Source organism: Triturus cristatus, chromosome 8, assembly GCF_964204655.1.
Source record: "Triturus cristatus chromosome 8, aTriCri1.1, whole genome shotgun sequence".
NCBI lineage: Eukaryota > Metazoa > Chordata > Amphibia > Caudata > Salamandridae > Triturus > Triturus cristatus.
The window spans coordinates 149240160-149262413 of NC_140591.1; the positions used below are offsets into that span (position 1 = coordinate 149240160).

The 22254-nt window shown below is 46.1% G+C and overlaps 1 protein-coding gene across 3 annotated transcripts in view; it reads left to right on the forward strand.

The window, feature by feature from the left end:
* PDZK1 (PDZ domain containing 1) overlaps window positions 1–21974 on the forward strand; it is a 121143-nt gene extending 99169 nt beyond the window's left edge. For all 3 annotated transcript variants that reach the window (XM_085621176.1, XM_085621178.1, XM_085621177.1), the window contains exon 9: window positions 21243–21974. In XM_085621176.1, the coding sequence (XP_085477302.1) occupies window positions 21243–21317 (75 nt within the window). In that variant the 3' untranslated portion in view covers window positions 21318–21974. The remainder of the gene's footprint in view (window positions 1–21242) is intronic.
* Window positions 21975–22254: the final 280 nt, after the last annotated feature.

A 22254-nucleotide genomic window follows, 5' to 3' on the forward strand; every position in this document is an offset into this window, starting at 1 on the left:
CAAAGAGATTGACCCAAAGACTGAAAAGGCTCATTGAGGAACTATAATGATAGGTTGAAGATCTCTAATGTCTGAGACGCAGCAAACAATGTATCTCTCTCTCTCTTTATCTATCTATCTATTTATCTCTTGCTGCTTCTTTTTCTTCCTTTTCTCATGTAACATCTTCTCTCACTTTCTATTATCATTTGGTTACCCTCTACTGCAAAGGCAGGTGAGGAAAAAGTTTTATTTGTCCACAAAGGGGGGAGATGTTGGAACAACATGTGCAGGAAAGCTCTAGGATTCTGCATAGGGCAGATGGGGAGGTGACTGGACACCGGACACCACTTCTGGTCAGGGAGTGGGGACACTGGGCATTGTTACCTGCGCCCTCGAGGAGGAAGGATGTGCCTGCATGCCCCATACTGATGAGACAGATAAAGGAACTTGGAGTGAACTCACCAGCCTCCGTGTGTTGTCCTTTCAGGCTGGGGCACAGGGGACACAACAGTCTATTGGGCTGGTTTTTACTGTTATTTTAAAACAAACATTGTTTTCAGAAAACTCAAATCCAGGCAGTCTTCCATACCTTGAAAAAAACACTTCTACAGTGCGTCTGTACAGGGTCAAAACTGCCCAATCTGTAAACATGAGCCACTATGTTAGCTATCTAATTCAATAATGGGGCCGCTTTTATTTTGGTACCCTGGCCTGATTTCTGTCCCTGTCTGACCCTGACTGCAGTTCATTGCCATTCTCTATAGTCAGGTGGGGATGATGTGGGAACTGCAGCAAGTGCACTGGCCAGCTGCACTAGCAGGGTGCGCCAGAATGACGCTGAGCTGCCTGCATGTGGGGCAAAGCTCACACTGCTTCTGGGGCTGGGCATGCTCAGAAACCAGCAGTGGTGCCGGGGACAGTGTTCAGAGTGGGGGTGCTGCCATCAATGTTACATCACTGAAATCACAGGGATTGTAAAAACTCCAAGCATTACATAAGGAGCAGGTATGGCAATTGGGCCAGGTCCATTCGTGGTAAGGGTGCATGCAGTATGTAGTTCGCATTTCATTTAAGAGCACACTGTCGCAAATATATTACTAAGCATGATGTAGTAGCACACTGTTTACAGACAGCACCTTCTCTATTGCAATGGCAACTAAATTGGCATAGGTGCAGTCAGTTACTCTGATAACATTTTATAATGCACAAGCAATAATAGGTAAAAGTAGGGTTTCAGCAAATATTTATCATTTGCGCATCATCAAGAAAAGTGTCTTGATTTGATCCTATTAAAATCTTTTTTTTCCATCACAATTAAGAATTCCGAATTAATGTACCTTATTTGTGCTTTTATAAAGGCTGATATATTTTGAAATATTTGTTCATTTACAGGTATTTAAATCTTGTTGTTTGTTAGAATAAAATTGTCATTCTACAGCCATTCCTTTTTCACTCCCTATACCATAGCAAGATTGTCACATAGTTCCCTTTACAATTTCCACTCACTTCTCAGCTAAAAAAAGAGAGAAAGAAAATTAAAACTCCAACCTACATGTTAAAAAAAACAAACAGAAATTTGTCAGAAGATATAGCCTGAAATTTGACCTCTGTCTTTGAAAACACAACAAATGTGACAAGATAAAAACAAAATGTAAAGGCCTCTTTTTTGCTCATTCACCTTCTGAACTTGAGCATGGTTATGTTGGGGGTGCTGCAGCACTTCCAACACCTATGAAAATCATATGTATGTCCAACAGGACACTGCTGCGTCATTATGTTTGTCGCCATCGAAGGTCAGAAGAACCCCTTCGCTTGCGAATGAGAGTGCAATAAGCACTCTCTTTCAGAGCAACTTTGAAATCTATGCCCAATCAAATCTTGTACTCTCAGCAACATGTGAATGGAGTCAAGGACCTGTGTGTCTATGTAGTACTCCTGAAAAAGCTTTTTGGTTTATCAGATAAGGTCTGCGGACGGGTGCACTATCAAGCTAGACCTAAAAAATGACTTCTATATAGTTCTTATTTTTGATGTGTTTGCTATACATTGTAATTTAAATCATCTTTGATTGAAAATTCTTAGTGAATATAGCTATGAGTGTAATTTGTCAAACACTTTGCATACCATGCTCCCTCAAGCCTTGTGGTGCACTTGCTGCAGGCGCTTTGCTGCGCTTTTTAACGCTTTTAATTCTCCTCGTTTTGTATATTGTTTAAATTTTATTTTCTGCACTTATTCCCTGATTTTAGCAGGGTCTTGGCCCCCTCCTCTTACCGCACATATTGAATCTTGCATTCCCCCAGAACTATACCATCTTCACTTCTAACAGGACCACAAGAGGTGGTGGTATTGCTATGGCAGTCAAATCCTGTTTTCCGGCGGAATGGAAGCCGTCAGAACTACCCGCATGTGAAAGCGCTATTTTTAAAGTCGCATTTTCCCATCAATTTACTTTCAGTGGCCTACTTGTATACCGTCCCCCCGGCAATGACTCGGTTTTTAGGTTAGCACTGGCCGATATGGTCAGTCCTATAGCACTCGGCTGTGCCAATTTTAATATTTTGGGTGACCTCAACATACATTTCGATAATGGGTCTTCCACTACCGTGAGTTCCCTGTTAGCGGATCTGGAAGCTCTCCAACTGATTCAGCTCGTTACCCTTCCAACCCACTCGGGAGGTCACATTCTTGACCCCTTCTTTTCCACTCTAGATGGGTTAAGGCTGTCAGAACCGAGGTTGATGGGGTGGACTGATCACTTGTTAGTAGAAGCTTTCTGTCCGGTCCTTGATAAACCTTTTATCCCCATAGACAGGCCTATTCTTAAAAGGCCTTGGCATAAGCTTACGTTGGAAGAGTTCTACGGTATATTAGAGCGAAAACCTCTGAGTACCTTTACTAATGTGGATCAAGGATATCAACAGTTCTGCGCTTGGATCACAGATGCCTTGGATTCTCTTATACCTCTGCGGTGGTCGAAAGGCCGGACAAAAACACCGAGCCCCTGGTATAATGAGTCTCTCGCAGAATTGAAGAAATCCTGCCGAAAAACAGAGAGGGAATGGAGACGTTCCTATGACCCTGCGCTGAAAACTCGGTACTTCACTGAGTTGAAGCTCTATCATAGAGCTATCTGCAGAGCAAGAGCTGCATTTTACGCTCATGAATTTGCTACCAGCTCCAATCCTTCAAAATTGATTTTCAAGGTACTGAAGCACCTTATGAAAAACAGATCATCATCAGAGGTGATTTGCACAGATTCGCACTGTGATAAATTGGCCTCCTTTTTTGTGGAGAAAGTGGAAAAAATCTATCATGGGTTCGACACACTCCACCAGGATCGACTGGCTTCTACCCCTGTCACAACAGATCTTGAGCCTTTGGCCATTCTACCTGAACTGTCTATTGAGGCCTTTGACAGGTTCAGCCTTAAGGTCAAGTCAGGCTCTCCTACGGACCCGTTAAAGCCAGCCTTCATTAACACACTTTCCCCGCTGTGCCGCGACCCCATATTGAATCTCATCAATATGTCATTGTCTTGTGGAACGGTACCCGCGGCATGAAAACAGGCAGTGGTCACTCCGATACTAAAAAAAACCAACTCTGACCCCCGATTGCCAGAAAACTATCGACCTATCTCCCTGTTGCCTTGGATCGCTAAAGTAACTGAAGCCCATGTCAACTCTGTTCTGTCCGAGCATCTGGTTCGTAACCAGATTCTGGATTCCAGTCAGAACGGCTTCCGGTCAGGACACAGTACCGAGACGGCATTACTTTACATCACGGAACATCTTCGCCAGGTACTTGACTCAGGTCATACTGCAGCGCTTATACTATTAGATCTAAGCGCAGCCTTCGATACTGTGTCCCACCATATACTTATCCAACGCTTACAGGAGGCGGGAGTGATGGATGTCGCTCTCCAGTGGTTTCGGTCTTTTCTGGCAGACCGCTCCTTTAAAGTGGCTATACCACCTGGTCAATCTGCCACCTATCCTCTGGAGCTCGGGGTACCACAGGGATCTTCGTTGAGCCCGACAATGTTCAACCTCTATGTGAAACCGTTGGCTGGTGTCGTCAAACAGTGGGGTCTCACGATGGCTTCATATGCGGACGACACACAGCTAGCGGTGACACTTAGTGAAGACCCTGAGGTGGAGGCCCCCAGATTCCGTGCGGGTCTCTTGGCAGTAGCCGGCTGGCTTCGCACCAACTGCCTTCAGTTGAATGCCACCAAAACGGAGGTGTTGGTTCTAGGGAAGCACGCGGAGTTATGGGGAAATCAGTGGTGGCCATCGGAGCTTGGTGTCACTCCTATTCCAGCCGCTGGAGTGAGAAATTTAGGAGTATGGGTAGATTCTGCGCTGACCTTCAGAGATCACACCAAGAAGGTGGCTGCCACGTGCTACGGAATTTTGCGTGGTACTAGGCCGGTCTTAAAGTATTTTGATCCCCCTACCAGACAGCTTGTAGTCCAGGCCTCAATACTTTCTCGGCTGGACTACGGCAGCTCATTGCTGTTAGGGGTGAATCAAGCGGAGGCCTCTAGGCTCCAAAGAGTACAAAACGCCGCGGCACGAGCCATTGTGGGCCTTCCAAGACATTGTTCAGTGTCTGGTACCATCACGGCCTTGCACTGGCTCCCGGTCAGACAGCGAATTAAGTTCAAGGCGCTGTGCCTGGCCTTTAAAATTCTGAAATCTTTTTCGCCGCCGGCACTTGTTCCTCTTCTTACGCCCTATATGCCTTCGAGATCCTTGAGATCGGAGGGGCTTCATCTGGCCATCTGTCCACGCTTCAAGTTGAGCAGAATGGGTGGCCGCTCCTTTAGGGTGCTAGCGGCAGGCCTATGGAATTCGCTCCCTGTACACATTCGAGCTCTTGAAGATCTGCTCACCTTCAGGCAGGCGATTAAAACCTTCCTGTTCCCGGTATCTAGTTAATTTCTTTTCTTTTATTGTGTGTTATGTTATAGCATCTGTCAAAGCGCCAGGACACCCCTTTGCTGGGGCAGCTGTGCGCTATAAAAATACCAAATAACATAACATAACATAACTTGTCATGTCCCGTTCCGTGCTCTGCGCACGTTGTCCAACGGCCAGCGCAAGCACTACCTCACTAGTGCTGCGTGTAGTATCCTGCTGGATACAGTCTAGTGTTTCAGATGCTGGTCACACACACTAAACACCCACCCACGACAGCCGTCACCAGTCAGGTGACCCTGAGAATAAAATGGGCCGAGTGCGAGTGCTCGTGGCCAGCTATCTACCAGCTATCAGTGTCTGTGTGGTCGTTCGCTAGGTATGTGAGCCTAGCGCCCCCACCACTTTACAATGGCAATGAGTGAGTGGGTCTTATCCCACGTGTGTGGTGTCCTCGCCTCCCCTGGTCCTGGTGGGGGGAGTGTGAGGCGGATGAAGACTGGCGAGGGGAAGAGAGCTGCCACGTGGAATCGGCACCCACCCCCTGCGTGAGGGCGCCAGCTGCCGGAAGGCCTGTGGGGCGTGTGACGAGCCCCGGGCCTGCATGAAGAGTACGAGGTGACCGGGAGCCCACCCCGCACCTCATGAACTTGCTGGTTCGTGCCCCGAGGGAAGGCGGACCGATCGGAGCCCACCCGCATCGGCCGCGACGCTGTGACCCCCGCAAGAGGAAGAACCACTCGGATCCCACCCGCGTGGCTGAGAGGGCCCGCCGGCCGAAGGTGAGGAGCCGCGCAAAGGGGAATGCAAGGGACGCGACCCTGAACAATCAGAAGCCAGCGGGAGCCCACCCCACTCCGTAAGCCCCGCAGCTCAGCGCGGAATGCCCCGACAGTCTGGTGGCGTGGGAAGTGTCCCTGAATAAAGCGGAGCCCACCCGCGATCAAGAGCCGGCAGCCGCGGGGTGGAGAAAATAAGTGCAGTAACTGTCCCCGGCAATGGGAACGAAGGCCGCCGTCTTCGTAAGCAGTCCCCACTCTACCCCAGCCCGAACAAAGCGAGGAGGAGAACAGCACCAGCACCCCCTGCGCAGCCCAAGAAGGAACAAGTCTGCGGCGAGGAGCGGGAATCGGTGCACATGCATGGCTGACTGCCGTGCGACCAAGTTCCGATAACGGCGCTTGCTGCGGGCGGGGAGAGTAAGGTGAAGTCAGCGGGTGGCCGGAGGCGCATCTGAGGCACATTGAAGCGCTAATTAATAAAATAAGCGCGAAGAGCGCGAGGTGCCCCAAGGCGGCCAGGAAGAGGAGAGTGCACGCAGGCGGCCAGGAAGAGGAGAGTGCACGCAGGCAGCTGAAGTGAGCAGCACCACCCCCCGTGCGGCACGTGAAGAGAAAAGGCCTGCTGCGGGGGGCAGGAAGGATTTGAAATAGAATTTTTTTGTAAAGCGGCTCACCGCAGCACACCAGACCCTCCGGTCGTGCCAGACCGCCCGCGTGTGCCCCAAGAGCTGCTGAGAGTGTGGCCGATGTGAGCCTCCGGCTGGAGGTGAACTGAAAGGCAGCCGCAGGTGTCTGAGCCTGAGGGGAAATGAGCCCGCGGCCGACGGAGCAGAAAATAAACAAAAGGGAAACACCTACCGTGGTCCGTGTGCCTGGCAGCAGGAGAGTGTCAGCAGCAGAGGAGCACAGTGTGGGGGCACCAAGGAAGAGGCAGCAATGTAGCCCGGGAGAGCCCCTGCACAAGCACTGTCCCCCAAGCAGGAGGCCACGCTGCATGAGAGTGCAGCAGAGACTGAAAGGCACAGTTCAAGTAACACTGCCACCTAGTGGCAAACTTGTGGAACTGCACCAGCTGATCGTGGGAAGTGCAGCTGAACAAGGACACTGACAGGAGAGCACTGAGAGTGCTCAGAGGCAGTTCCAGGCTGCTACAACTCTCGGGGAAATATCAGAGCATGGAAGGCTGACATGAGGAACAGGAGCTGCATTGGAAAAACGTACACAAGTGCCTAAGGAGAGCCACAAGAGGCGACAGAGAAGAACACACTAAAAGTACGATGGGAAAATAGCACAAAAAAAATGGCAAGAGACAGATAGCCCCACAACGTAGCTGGGCGATCGCGAGAGTGCAGGAAACAAGTACCCCGCAGATAAGGTGACACAGCGAAGGAACCCTAAGAAGAGAAGCAGAGCGACGACACGAGTGCGCAAAAGGGAGTGACCAGGAGAAGGTCGACGGAGTGGTGGCGCAGACCACCAGAAGCTCGGAGCTGAGGCCGAGAGAGAGCGCTGTGGTACCTAGTGGCCACAGGTTGTCGATGCAGCTGTAGGAAGGAGAAGGAGCACAACCAAACAAACTAACGGGATTTCCAAACTCGGCACCAGGCAAGTGCGAAGACGTGCAAGAACAGCATACACTACTCCAGGAACAAAGGAGGTAGAGGAACGCGCAAAAAGTGCACCCTGGGAGGTAGCGGAAGAGCTATTTGGAAAAAAGGGGGCCCCTACTAAACTGATAGACTTCCTATAGGTAAGGAGAAAAGCTAATTATGTAAATAGTTATAGCAAGTGGATAAACAAAAGGTAGAACAAATACTACGTGTGTAATAGGAAAGTAACCATTCTCAACCGTAAAGATAGGAAGGGAAAAATAAATATTTCTTCCACACACAAATATTGATTAGAAAAATATATAAAATGTTTATTTTTCACTTTTTATCCTTCATTGGGAACTATTGAGTTATTGATTATTCTTTGTTGCATATGATTCATCATTACACATTTATACAAACATAATGAACAAATAGAATAGATAAAGACAATACAGTGAATAAAGAACATTAGACAATGAAATAAATAAAAATAAGCATATAAAGTTGATAGAAGCAATGCGGTAGATGGAGAACTACGCGCATTTCGGCATAGGGTGTGGGGAAGGGCAGAAAGCAGGAAGCAGGGGAGCAGAGCAGACGTGGGCACACGAAGAGGAAAGATAATAAAGGTCACATGAGCCATACCGTGTCCTGTGTATTCCTTGCGGCGCCGCGATACGACATCTGGCGATCGAAGGAGGGATCTCGAAGAAGATCGTCGCTGCGACTGTCGGAGCCCACCCGGTGTCACTAAGATCGGAGCCAGGAGCCCACCCTGGTCCGGAGGTCCAGAGCGCCAAGAAGAAGAGGAGAAAAGGACGAACAAACGTCGGTGCGGGAGCCCACCCCGGTAGTGACAACGAAGTAAGAGGGAAAGCGGGGAAGGAGCATCACGCGAGGCCGGCTAGCGGTGAACTGGGGAGATAAGGATCTCGCGCGCCTGAGTTTAATGAACTCTCGCGAGATCACGGCGGCCATCTTGAAGTCAGGCGAGAGGACCAATAAGGAGCCAGGAATGCACGGCGGCCATTTTGAAAGGCCAGGCAAGTGCAAAACAAGCCCAAACCAACGCGAGAGTACGGCGGCCATTTTGAGGTCAGGCAAAAAGGACCAATAGGCAGCCAGGAATGCACGGCGGCCATTTTGAAAGGTCAGGCAAGAAAAAAAAAGGGCAAAAAGACAGAATTAAAGGGAAATAACAACAAAACAACGACAAATACTGGAAATAGAGAAGCAAAGGACAAATAAAAGAAGGAAAAAGGTGACATAAAGAAATAAACAAGGAAGCAGAAAAAAAAAAACAAAAAAAGAAGATGAGTGACGACGACAAAAAGAGCACACAAGCTGTCTTCCGCAGGCCAATACCATTCAACACATCGGAACCTCAAGCGGGCATCAGATGGGAGAAATGGATAAGGAAATTTGAACGCTACATGCGGGCAACGGACGTCGTGGAGGGCAAGAAACTGGATCTGCTCGTGAATCTTGGGGGAGACGACATAGAGGATTTACTCCTGACGTTTCCCAGCGACAAAACAACAGATTACAAAGGCGCACTAGCATGCCTCACGGAGAAATTTGACCCCCAACGCAACATTGATTTCGAGAGATACACGTTCAACACGGCGTGCCAAAGGCCAGAAGAGAGTATGGATGATTTTGCGACACGGCTGCGGAAACTGGTCACACACTGCGAATTTGAAAAGTTTGACAACGACCAAGCGATACGTCTGCGTCTCATTGAAGGATGTCAGTCGGTGGAGTTCCGAGCAGGCATTCTGAAAGAACCTACGACACTTGAAACATTTTTGATGATGGCCCGCACAGAAGCACGGGCCACGGAGCACGCCAAGCAAATCCAAATGGGCCAAGACAAAGGAACGGCACTGGCACATCATGTCACCGGAAATGTCAGAAAAAAGGAACACCGAGAGCGACCACCTCCCAGGAAGACCAACAACACATGCTACAGGTGCGGTCTTGAGTTTCCCCATGTCGGCGCCTGCCCAGCCATGGGCCAGAAGTGCAGAAAATGCAACAGAGACAATCACTTCGCAAGTACGTGCATGAGCAGACAGTTCAGAAGTGAAAGGGGACGTACAGCCGGAACAAGGATGACCAGCACTAGATATGCCAGACACATAGAAACAGTGGAGAGAAGCTCGTCCGACGAGTCGGACGGCACTACAGCACCTGAGAGAGAAGCTCGGCTCTATCTAATGTCTGATGTGCCCAAAGAAGAAAGACAGCAAGAACACATCCAGCTGGTAGAGAAGCAGACAATAAAGAAGACTGCCGCTGTGGACATCGAGGTCGGGAACCACATAGCGAAGTTTGTGCTTGACAGTGGAGCGACATGCAACATCATGTGCATATCTGAGTACATGAAGATGAGAGTCAAGCCAACACTACGACCATCGACAGTAGATGTGTTCACCTGGGGTTCAATGAAGCCGGTGGAAAACATGGGAAAATTTACAGAGACTTTAACATACAAGGACAGGGCATACAAAGAAGACATACACGTACTGAAAGGTGACATCCCAGCACCTTGCCTGTTGAGCAATGTAACAGCACAGGTCATGGGGCTACTTGCCATGACTTATCACATGTCAGAAAAAGAGACAATATTGCAAGAATACCCGAAAATACTAGAAGGTTTGGGAAAACTGAAAGGGAAGCAGATAACGCTGCACATCAATGAAGCAGTCCGGCCGGTGGCCCAGCACCACAGGAGGGTCCCGATACATCTACAACCACAAGTAGAAGAAGAACTAAAAAACTTACTGGCACAAGACATCATTGAACCGGCGGAAGGACCAACACCATGGGTATCACCAATAGTGGCAGTTCCGAAGAAGAACACCTCCAAAATACGGATATGTGTGGACATGAGAATACCTAACACAGCCATCTCGAGAGAACGCCATCCCGGACCGCATTTGAATGACATGATCAGCCGTCTAACAGGGGCGTGCAGGTTCTCGAAGCTAGATTTGTGTAAAGGGTATCATCAACTAGAACTGGACCCGCAATCAAGATATATAACAACTTTCTCCACGCACCTAGGCCTATTCAGGTACAAAAGATTAAGTTTTGGAATATCATCGGCTGCTGAGATATTCCAGGAGACGATACGGCAAGTAATACGACCAGTACAAAATAGTTTCAACTATAGCGATGACATTCTAGTATTTGGGAAGTCTGATGAGGAGCACAACAGCGCTCTACGTCAAGTATGCAAGCAGCTGGAACAAGCAGGGTTGACACTAAATGGAGAAAAATGTGAACTAGAAAGAAAAGAACTGGTATTTTTCGGACACATATTTTCAAAAAAAGGGATGAGGCCAGATCCCAGCAAAGTGGAGACGCTGAAGAACACGAAACCACCAAAAGATGCAGCGGAAATAAGGTCATTTTTAGGACTGGCCAGCTACTGCGCCAGATACATACAAGACTTTGCAACGGTAAGCACCCCGCTGAGAGAACTGACAAAACAGGGCCAAAAGTTCATCTGGTCTCAGCAATGCAACGAGGCATTCGAGGAGATCAGGAAGGCAGTGATGACAGTGGAACATCTAGCATATTTCGACCCTCTGCTCTGCACTGAACTGACGGTGGATGCAAGCCCAGTAGGACTAGGGGCGATACTAGCGCAACACCAACCAGGGAGGGACTCACCTAGGAGAATTGTTGCCTACGCCAGCAAAAGCCTTACGGACATTGAAAGGGCCTATTCGCAGCCAGAAAAAGAAAGCCTAGCGGTGGTATGGGCGTGTGAGCATTATCACATGTTCATATATGGAAAAAAATTCACGATCATCACGGATCACCAAGCACTGGTAACGATATATGGCAACCCGTCAGCAAAGATGCCGCCGCGAATAGAGCGTTGGGGAATCAGGTTAATGGACTATGATTTCACGATTGTCCACAAACCGGGGAAAGAGCACAACCCAGCAGACTACATGTCGAGACACCCATTACCGAATGGAGAAGAGAAAGCGTCAGTAGCAGAGGAATACCTCAACTTCGTGCTAAAACAAAGCGCGCCAGCACCCATAACACTAGCGGAGATAGGAAAGGAGACTGAGGAGGACGCCACGCTACAAATGGCCAAAGAGACAATGAGACAACAACGGTGGAGACACGTGAACAACAACTCCACGTGGAAAAGGGGAGTAAACAAAGAAGAGATACTTGCATTGCAGAAAATAAGTGAAGAACTGTCGGAAGCAAGCCAAGGCATAATAATGCGAGGCACCAGGATAGTGATACCGTATTCACTACGGCGCAAAGTAGTCAACATTGCACATGAATCGCACAGAGGCATCGTTGCAACAAAGAAACTGCTGAGAGAGAAAGTATGGTTCCCTGGGCTAGACCGTCTAGTGGAGGACACCATCGCGACCTGTCACCTCTGTCAAGTGACAGGACAGCCAGCAAGGCGAGAACCACTGCACATGTCAGAACTGCCAAGAGCGGTATGGACAACATTAGCAGCTGATTTCTTTGGACCGCTGGATACAGGAAATTATCTACTGGTGGTCATTGACGAGTACTCCAGATTCCCCATCGTGAGGCCAGTCTCGTCAACGTCAGCAACCGCAACTTTACCGATCTTGGATGATATCTTTGCAGCATGGGGTTCCCCAGAAAGTTTAAAAACAGATAACGGTCCCCATTCTCAGGGGATGAATTCAGAAGATTCATGACATACCTCGGAATTCAACATAAGAAAATAACGCCGCTGTGGCCCCAGGCAAATGGCATGGTCGAAAGGTTCATGGGGAACATTAAGAAGGCGGTTCAGAGAGCGAAACTGTCACAGATTTCGCTAGGCCAAGCACTCTGCCAAGTGCTACGCGACTACAGGAACACACCACATGGCTCCACAGGAAAATGCCCCGCGGAGTTAGTATTGGGGAGGACAAGCAGGACAAGACTCCCGCAAGTAGAGACAACAACAACATCAGGGCATGAGAGCATAGCAGACAGAGACAAGGAGGCAAAAGAAAGAATGAAAGAGTATGCGGACAGCAGACGAAATGCCACCACGTCACATCTACAAGAGGGAGACGCCGTGATAGTGCGACAGCGACAGCACCGGAAGTCTGACAGCACGTTTTCACATGATCCACTGACAATAACTAAAGTGAAGGGAACGATGATAACGGCAGAGTCAGGACGGCAAAGGATCACGCGAAACAGCTCATACTTCAAAGGACTGAAAGAGGAAGTGAAAGAGGAGCAAACACCAAGCACAGAAGAAACAGCAGAGCGGGAACGCCATGACACAGAAACAGAAGGTGACCGGGAGACAGCAAGGGGCCAGGACATAGGGCAACGGCCAAGAAGAACAACAAATAGACCGAAAAGACTAATAGAAGAAATGTGATGCACCCATTCGATGTTCTATCTATGTTATCAAAGTATCATTGACCAACTTGCGCATTTTGATTTTGTGATAAAGGGGGGAGATGTAGTGTCCTGGGAATGGACACTAGGACCCTGAACTGGGCAAAGGGCAGGGAGGTCACCGGACACCACATCCGGTCAGGGTGTGGGGAAGGGCAGAAAGCAGGAAGCAGGGGAGCAGAGCAGACGTGGGCACACGAAGAGGAAAGATAATAAAGGTCACATGAGCCATACCGTGTCCTGTGTATTCCTTGCGGCGCTGCGATACGACAGGCGTCACCAGTCAGGTGACCCTGAGAATAAAATGGGCCGAGCGCACGTGCTCGTGGCCAGTTATCTACCAGCTATCAGTGTCTGTGTGGTCTTTCGCTAAGTATGTAGGCCTAGAGCCCCCACCACTTTACACTGCGCACGTCCGTTGGCCGACACGGCCCCGCCCACTCATTAGAACTCCCGCACCGCCGCGGTTAAGGTTAATATCAATGAGGCTTTTCTGTTTGGAGCGCCTCCACCCATTCCCTTCCGCAAACGGGCACATTACAGAACATCGCATGTGGCACCACAAGTGACTGGCTGAAGAGAGGGGTCAGTTTAGAGGGCAAGAAGTGAAAAACAAGGGATGGAACCCAAAACACTGTGCTGGGTTTATTCCAACAAAATATGACAAATGTCTCTGAAACGGAGTGAACCTAACAATGTCTGTCCTACAAGACATTAGATTGAAACCCTGCAGCAGCTGAATGTTTGTTCCCCGTGTTGTAGTGCAGCGCCTAGAGTCCAGCGGTAGGGTTATGTATGCAAAGAGTAATACTTGTTTTAAGTTAGTAATTAGCTGAAGCCCTTTGAGCCCAATGGGCGTTGCGCGCCTGGTGGGAAGCACAATCTGCGCAGGACTGGACGCCTTTAAAAATAGTGCCTCGGAAGACATTCCGTACTGAAGCAAAAGAAGGCATGACTGTGCGCGCGGTCCAAGGGCGAAAGTCCAACCAAAAGGGCGCCTGTTAATGATCCGCTTAAGTTATTAACAAGTTAGTCACGTGTCATTCATTACCTGCCAGCTTCGATCCTCTTACGATCCTTGTCCACTTGCGCCTCCTCCATTTTCAACACGTGTCCTTACCGCCATCTAGTGGACAGTTATGTGAACAATGACAGTATTATAGTGTATGCTCGCGAAAGCCGTCAAGTGCCCTCCCCCTATTTGCCCATGAGTTTGTTGTCATGAGTACTACATCAGTAGACTGACAACAGCACACAGCAGATTATCATTCATTTTTGATCCTCCTAAATACGGTTCAGCTTCACCACGTTTTTACCGAATCCAGGCCTGATGTACTAAGCACTTCTGCGCTTGCAAACTTTGCTATTTGGAATATCACAGAGTCTGCGAATGTTAAAGTGGTATGTGCAATGCATGAAACCCAATTTGAGAGTCAGAAAAGCCTTTGCAACTCGTAAAGTGGGTACTGCAGTTCATTACCAATCGCAGAGAGGGACCACGAAAGCTTGGCCCTCTCTTAACTGCGAGTTCCAATGACCGGTATTAATGATTTGCGATTGCACCTCAAAGAAAGTGGTAACTGATGCTCAAAGGGAAGCTGTCTGTTGGGACACCGTCCATCCCCTTCGCGAATCCTAGCCGACACTGTTAGGAGGAGCACCGGTGGTCAAGGGAACATTGACTGTTTTTTGAAAAAACAGAAAAAAAACGTTTCCTGCTTGGGAATGCATTCGCAGGGATGGTGGTCTGCTGTTTCTCACAAGTAGAACATGGGTGGAATTGCAAAATTAGAGGAAGGTCACAAAAAGTTGGTGTGCAACTTTCGACCACTTTTGGCAAATTGTCTGCGTTGGTATATCAGGCTCCTAATATTTTGCCTGACACCAATCAACCAGTAACGTCATATTTTCCATTACTAATACAAGACAACAATGTGGCCGTGTCAGTCGAGCAAAGCTGCTGATGATACAATGTAAGCCAAGACACAGCTTACACAGAAAGTCCCAGCAATTCTGAACGGAAATACAACCATAAATCTATCTCCATGATTGCAATACAAAGCAGCATGCCAACCCACACAACTTCATATATCTATGCACCAACATGACTACGTCAGTATCAGGCGATTTACAACTGCAAACAAACTATAGTGGAAAAACTCCCATATGAAGGCATACATATCAAAACACTACATTCCAAAAGCACACAGCGACCGAACGCCACAGACATGGGTGTGTACACGTATGTGTGTTTACACACATGCGTGTTTACACACATGCATAGCTCTGTTTCTCACACCCCACACGCTGGATAGGGAAAAAAGAAATGTATCACTTCAACGAGTGACATTCACACCTTATAGCAACACAACACCCACCACAAAACAGACCCCCCTGCTGTGTGCAGCGTGGTGCTGGAGGCTTTTCATCACACACTGCACACTACTCACAGTAGGCTGATGCTGGATATCTGTTCTGCTCCCTTTTAAAGCAACATAAACCTCATTCCAAAAACATGATCAGGCCATGGAGCAGTGATGGAAGTACATGAACAAGCATTGGCATAACCAATAGGTCTCGCTTTTGGGACGTTCTAAGTATTTAGTTATGCAGCACAATATCCTTGGTGCAACCACATCAACTGTTGCGTGGCTAAACACTTATAAGGTCCCAAAGGCGAGACCTATTGGCTATGCCAATGCTTGGTGTGGTTGTGTGTGTGTGTGTGTGGTGGTGTGTGTGTGTGGTTGTGTGTGTATGTGGTTGTGTGTTTGTATGTGTGTTGTGTGTGTGGTTGTGTGTGTGTGGTTGTGGGTGCGGTTGTGGGTATGTGTGTGGTTGTGTGTGTGATTGTGTGTGTGTGGTTGTGTGTGTGTGTGTGGTTGTGTGTGTTCATGGTGTGTGTGTGTGGGTGGTTGTGTGGGTGGTTGTGTGTGTGGTTGTGTGTGGTTGTGTGTGTGTGTGGTTGTGTGTGTGGTTGTGGTTATGTGTGTGGTTGTGGTTGTGTGTGTGGTTATGTGTGGTTGTGTGTGTGGTTGTGTGTGTGTGTGGTTGTGGTTGTGTGTGGTTGTGTGTGGTTGTGTGTGTGTGTGTGGTTGTGTGTGGTTGTGTGTGTGGTTGTATGTGTGGTTGTGTGTGTGTGGTTGTGTGTGTGGTTGTGCATGTGGTTAGCGAAGACTGAGTGCTGATAATGGATACACACAGCCCATCATCTTAAGAGTTCAATTGCAGCCAATGTGCACTCAAACCTGCCCCCTCCTTGTGAGTTGCACCCCATATTTCATGAGTTGTAACTGCTGCACCCACCATAGCGCTTTGAGATCTAAAGCACTACATAGGTCTAATTGATTAACCAGTCGCCAACATGCTGTGCTTTTAAAGAGAATGTGCCAAAAAATTTCAGCTTCCTCATCATGTCGTCATGAAAGCGCCAACGAAAGCACTCCCTGAATGGTGCAACGGGCATGAAGCAGGCGCTGTGATCAGAAATAAACACTGTGAACGTTGTCCAATAACATTTCCTTACTGTTCTTTAGGTCACAAAACAGAAATACTAAAAGCATCTCAAAATAAAGGAACACAAACATCGAGTTTGTGGAAAGAGAAAGCACATAGTCAAACGGGCGCAGCAAAGCATTAAACACAACATTTTCTTTGATGTTATTTGAAGAGAACATCAAAGGGGCGCCGCGAAAGTGATCGCAGGTGCTTAATGAGCATGAGGAGGTTTGCCAGCCTCTGCTCCTAAGCGCGCGCCCGCACATGCACTGTAGCTCTAAGCTGGCCATGGTAGCATTTTATGAGCCCCCACAAAAAGTCTCGCCAGACCAGCGCATGCGCTGGGTCAGGCGAGACCTAAAAATTGAGGCACCGAGCGGCAACAAATAGGAAATGTTCCGGGAGCAGCCTAACTGGGGAATGACTGACAATGAAATCTCGTAATCTAACAGAAGGTGCACCAGCATCTACATGGCAGGGAAACCCATGTGATCTAAGAAAGGAAAACCTTCATTAGGATGGAAAATTGCACAAAACAACTTGGTGCAATCCTTTTCCACAGGAATGGCAGAGCGCGACAAAATCCATGAACACAGGAGCAAATTAAAAGCAATCAAAAGGGTTCTCGCCTAGACTTGAATCCTGTTCCCCAGCTTCAAAGTCAGCCGCCATGTCACTAAGAATGATGATGTCAATAACAGAGCAGAAACTAACATAGCGAATAACCAGGGCACAAGTCCTATAAAATGAAGTGGGGGGACTAACCAAGTTAGGCAGTCAGCAAGTGACATCATGACAGTTGCCATCACAGCACACAATGTCTCGCCGCGTGACATTGTACGACCTCACTGGAAGTGACATCAGAAAGCAAGACCTCACACATATGTTCATCAGATCACATGAGTACATTTTAAGTCCATTATGAGATTTAACAAATGAGATTTGGCGTGTGGGTTGTGTCTAATGAGTGAAGCAATCGTGACGCAAAAGGTGGGCCTCAACTTATATAACAAACCCTGCCACAAAGAAGCTGGCAGCAAGGAAAAGCCTAGTAGTAAATCTGTTCTGCTTAATTGGTTGCAAAGTCTGCATTTTAAAATATTTTATAGGGTTAAGGCATCTGCTGCAGAGGTGCCCTGTAAATCTCAGGGAATAATAATGGTGAGATTTAACTTATTTGTTGGAGAGATTTGTGTTTTGTGTAGTCCCAGATATGAATGAAAGTAGTAGAGAAGATTAAGGTGTGTCTGTAAAGCACATCATGTAACACGCAAATGAAATTTTTTATTTTATGTAGATAGGTAAATGGGTTACTGCTTTGAACACAGAGATCCTTTAGTTACTTGCAGTTCATACTTTGTAATCCTTGTAATATAGCACAGTGAGCTATGAAGGACATGAAACTCCTACACCATGTAACGTATCTTGTACATTGATATGCACACTTACATGAGTTATTGAGTATGGACAATATGTATGTTATGTAAAGTGCTTTAACACCCTGCACTGAGATAAGTAGAGCTATAAAAGAAATAAAATAGTGCTATATAAATTGTTATTTGTGTTAATTCTGGAACAGACCAAGACATGTGGCATTCTTACGGTGCATAGACTTGTATACAGGGACTGAACAAAGTAAAAAGCGACACTGCATGCCTCTCTTAAGTACCTGTGAAGAGCTAAAAGCGGTGTGTTTTTGTTTGCCCTCTGTTGCATTTAAGTGTAAGGTTCAACGCTGCCTCCAGTTGGGATACTCGATCAAAAGGCCCCTTAACCTTGGCCCCGATGGAGCTGAAAAAAGCCCAATCGTTGCCTGCACATTGCTGCTGCGTATGGAAAGCAGACTAAATGTGCAGGCGCTCCTGAACGTGTCCTGGTGTCTCAAAATGACACCAGGACAAGTTCAGCATATTTGTGTGTGGCCAAACCTCTTGGCATGGGGGACGGCGCCCACCCTGTGAAAATAGTGGGTGGAAGCCGTGTACCCACGTGTACCCCCAACTCGAATACCACACTGGGAACAACTTGCCCATAGACAAGCAAAGGAGGGCCCAAAACTGCTTTCCTGTCAAGTGGCACTTTGATGGACGGCAGTGTAAAAATGCAATAGAAAGCTACCACGTTTAGATCTTATCTTAAGAATCTCTCGGGTCGGAAATTGGCTATCTTAAGGCTCCTTAGGCCGTTCTGCAGAGCATTTTGCGTTCCGCTGCACTGTCATCCTTCATAAACAGAAACCCACATGAAGAACTGATGAGCCTCTGGAGTGAAGTTGTGACTATCCGGATCTTTGCGCCAGTGCTTATTTTCTGCTGGTGGTGGATCTTTGCGCCAGTGCTTATTTTCTGCTGGTGGTTTCAGGTGCTCGGCACTAGCACTTAATTGTCAGGACGGACCCGCACAAAAGTCTGCCACAAGGTGGCACTGTTAGTCTACTTTAGAGATGAGCACAACACCAGTTATCTATTAATTTAATATACATGAAAAATAACTGAAATCGGCTCCAGCACTTATTTTTTCACAAATTAAGCACATCTTTGTGCCACAGTGCCAGGGTGTGTGCGTGAGTCTAGCATAGGTTTTGTACTGGAAGGGAATCACAGCCTACTTTCTAACATACTTCTGCAACCCACATCAGGTGCACTCAGCCTTTACCTTGTTTAACATGGACTATTTATTTCACCCAAAACTTTAGTGATTTGTTAATGGCGTACCATAGAACTTTTAAAATGCACTATTATTTTTGTCTCCAGGGCTTACACTATTTCCATATTACTGACCCACATGTGTACATTCAGTATAACTCTATGCTGTATATGACTGTCACGTTATCACTGATGTCACCAGGGATCTCACTGATGAAGTCATTGGAAATGCCATTATCAATCCATGTAATTTAACATGTTATGAGTGATGTAATATGTGAGTGTTATAAGCAGCGCATGGTGGGGGCACAAATAATAGGTAGCTCAGTAAACTATGAATAGTGCATGTCGGAGTTTTCTTTCAGTTTGAAAATATTAGCGTTTATCTTAATACCTAACAATAACATCACTTTAGCTTTTTTTTGTCAGTGAAGTTTTCGTTTTTTTTATGTAAGCTAGGATATTATTAGCATACCAAATTATAACATCTCTTTAACATTGCTTTTTCAGTGATGAGAAAAGGGAGAAAAAATATATAATATATATTTATATACATATATATACATATATATATATACATATATATGTGTGTATATATATATATATACACATATATATATATACATATATATATATATTGTCATAAAATAAGCATGTTAGCTTTGGTTGCTCATTAGAACTGCATGGTAAAACTGCAGTTAAACACTAGGGAATTAACTAATAGGGTGCTGAAGATGTTAGAAGTACATCTCAATCTGCATGTCAGAATATTTTACTGAATAGATGAGTTAATTGAAAATGTGTCCTCCTTTTAGCTTTCTAAGGCACTAACCATAATTTCTATGACAAAATGAATCCCACCATTTTTTTCCATTCCTCACAGAAATGCTTTATGTTTGACAGTTTTGATTCCACAAAAGATGGCTTCTGGTGTGCTGTACACTTGTCATAAATATAGAGTGTTAGAGCTCCACTTGTTCATTACAATACTGTGAGAAGTTTCAGTAGCACATCTGGGAATTAAGTTACAGATTGCTTGTGGTGATTACAGTACATGTTTCAGTCTGCATGTCAGAATGTTTTACTAACATGGATAAGAAATAGATTTCAAAACGAACTGAAATTATTTTGTCATTTTAGCTTTCTAGAGCACTAAGCATAATTTCTATGACAAAATGAACCCCCTCATTTTTTTCTTTTCTAAAAGAAATGCTATAAGTTTTACAGAATCTGGTTATATAAATACAGAATGTCAAAGGTCTTATCATTAGATCACTGTGGAAAGCGTCAGTAGAACACTAGGGAATCAATTGACAGGCTGCTACTGCTGTTTACACAGACTGTCAGACTATATTCTCACATGGCTGAAGAAGATATTGTGAACTTACAGAAAACGTGCTCTCTTTTTAACTTCTGGAGTACCTTCCATAACCTATATTCGAAAACAATTTTCATTCAAACCCGGTTCATCAAATCCCAGCCGAGGATCAGTATTTTTCACAGGGTAAAATCAACTCAGAACATACCAAAGTTGCTAAAATTAGTATTGTAAAACCAACAAGTGATTTATATTATGTCTAAAATCTGTTATCACCCTTTACATGTGGCCCATTTTGTGACTCTAAAAAACAGACTTTCGGTACATACATTTTAATAAGGAACATGTCCCCGAGTCCTATAATGGATGCCACAACATGTTGTCCATGTTGTGGCCAGCTAATCAAGGATCGTCTTGGGGTCAGGGTGTGCTCAACCTGCCCCCTTGTATATATTTTTATTTCATTTCCAGGACACAGGAACCATGTCTGGGTCCTGTAATTACTGCGTAACATAGTGTTCAGGTTGTGGCCAGCCAATCAGGATTGAAGACCCCCCTTTAAAAGGCCAATCAGAGTATATCTGGCACCAGCAGTGCAGATATACCCGTGTTTCAACCCCTTCATGACCACTCTAAGCACTTCTTTAAACACATATGTCTAAAAAATGGCTGAACAGATGTACACCTAATTACAAAAAGCACTCTTTTTGAGTAAAGTTCTAACTTTTGCCTAATATGGTGTAGTTCCCGTCAGTCTCTTTTTTATGTAGCTATTACAAAGTTTCCAATGGAATTAACATGGGAAATCAATTATATGGAACTCCCCATTTTCTTTACCCTGCTTGATGGTTCACCCCAAAACCTGTATTTCACTGGGTTACTGGGATACATGCAATAAATAATCCTCCACAATTTTTTTTAAAAGCCTCATATCTGTGAGGTATGGATACTATACTGTCAGAGGCCTAGTTTCAATATGATTTCCTTGACATCAGTCAATTGATCTCTAGGCATGACAACACATTGAATTATGGCTAATTAGGTATATGCATTTAAATGCATATCTTGTTTATTGCTTTTCACAGGCTAGCTCATCGTCATCATCATCAGAAGAATCAACAAAGAACAAGGTGGATGAGGATGAAGACACTCAACTGTGATAACACCTAGAGCCACCAGCAACTGTGAGCCCCGCAGAAGGCGAAAGGCTGTAGAAGGCTCTGTACTTTTCCATCAAGCCACCACCTTATGTACCTCAGTCTTCCTGCATTGCACACATCCTTAAATCTTGTATTTCTCACTGCCTCCTAGGTCTGGAGATGCGTAGTGACTCAGGACGCATGAAATGACATTGGCACACCCACACAAATTAAACTATACGTTTTACCTGCTCAAAGTTGCATCCACCACTGTAAGCCTCGCTCGAGTATGCCATCATCCCACATTTAAAACAAATCACAATGACACTGGCATACCATACTGATGTGTATGAGGGCTCAAGATTAGAGCTGAGCTTGTGAAGTTACCGAATGGTAAAATCCAGCCGGGTTTCGACCACATGCACAATGAGTCTTCATGATAACATGATGAATTTCTGAGGAGATTAAATACCTGTTTGTTGGTAATTCTGGAATCCTTACTGAAGTTTGGTAGCCAATGGCACAGTTTTAATGGTTTTGAATGAATGAACCAATTAATGTGGTGTGTCAAGTGCTAAAAAATGCTTCCATGGGCTGCAAAACCATCAAGGTGAAAAGTTTAAAAAACATAGAAAGGATCAAAAACCTAAGTAAATAAACCATTATTTCAAACAGGAAGAACTTGGTGTTTTTTAGGCTTTGGCTACACACCGCTTTAGCAGAGGTCTGTAGGCAGACCTCCCATTTCTAGTATATAAAATATACTTGCACATGGCTTTGGGGCAGCTACTTGCCTGCCTCACTGGGAAACGTCCTTTACAACGCAGGCATTACATCGCAATGCCTTTACAATGCAACTTTTATAACTCAACGCATGCCATTACAACGCATGCCATCACAATGCATTGTAAGGTTAGTAATGGTGAATTTTAAGTTTTACAGTGGGTATGGGTTTTGG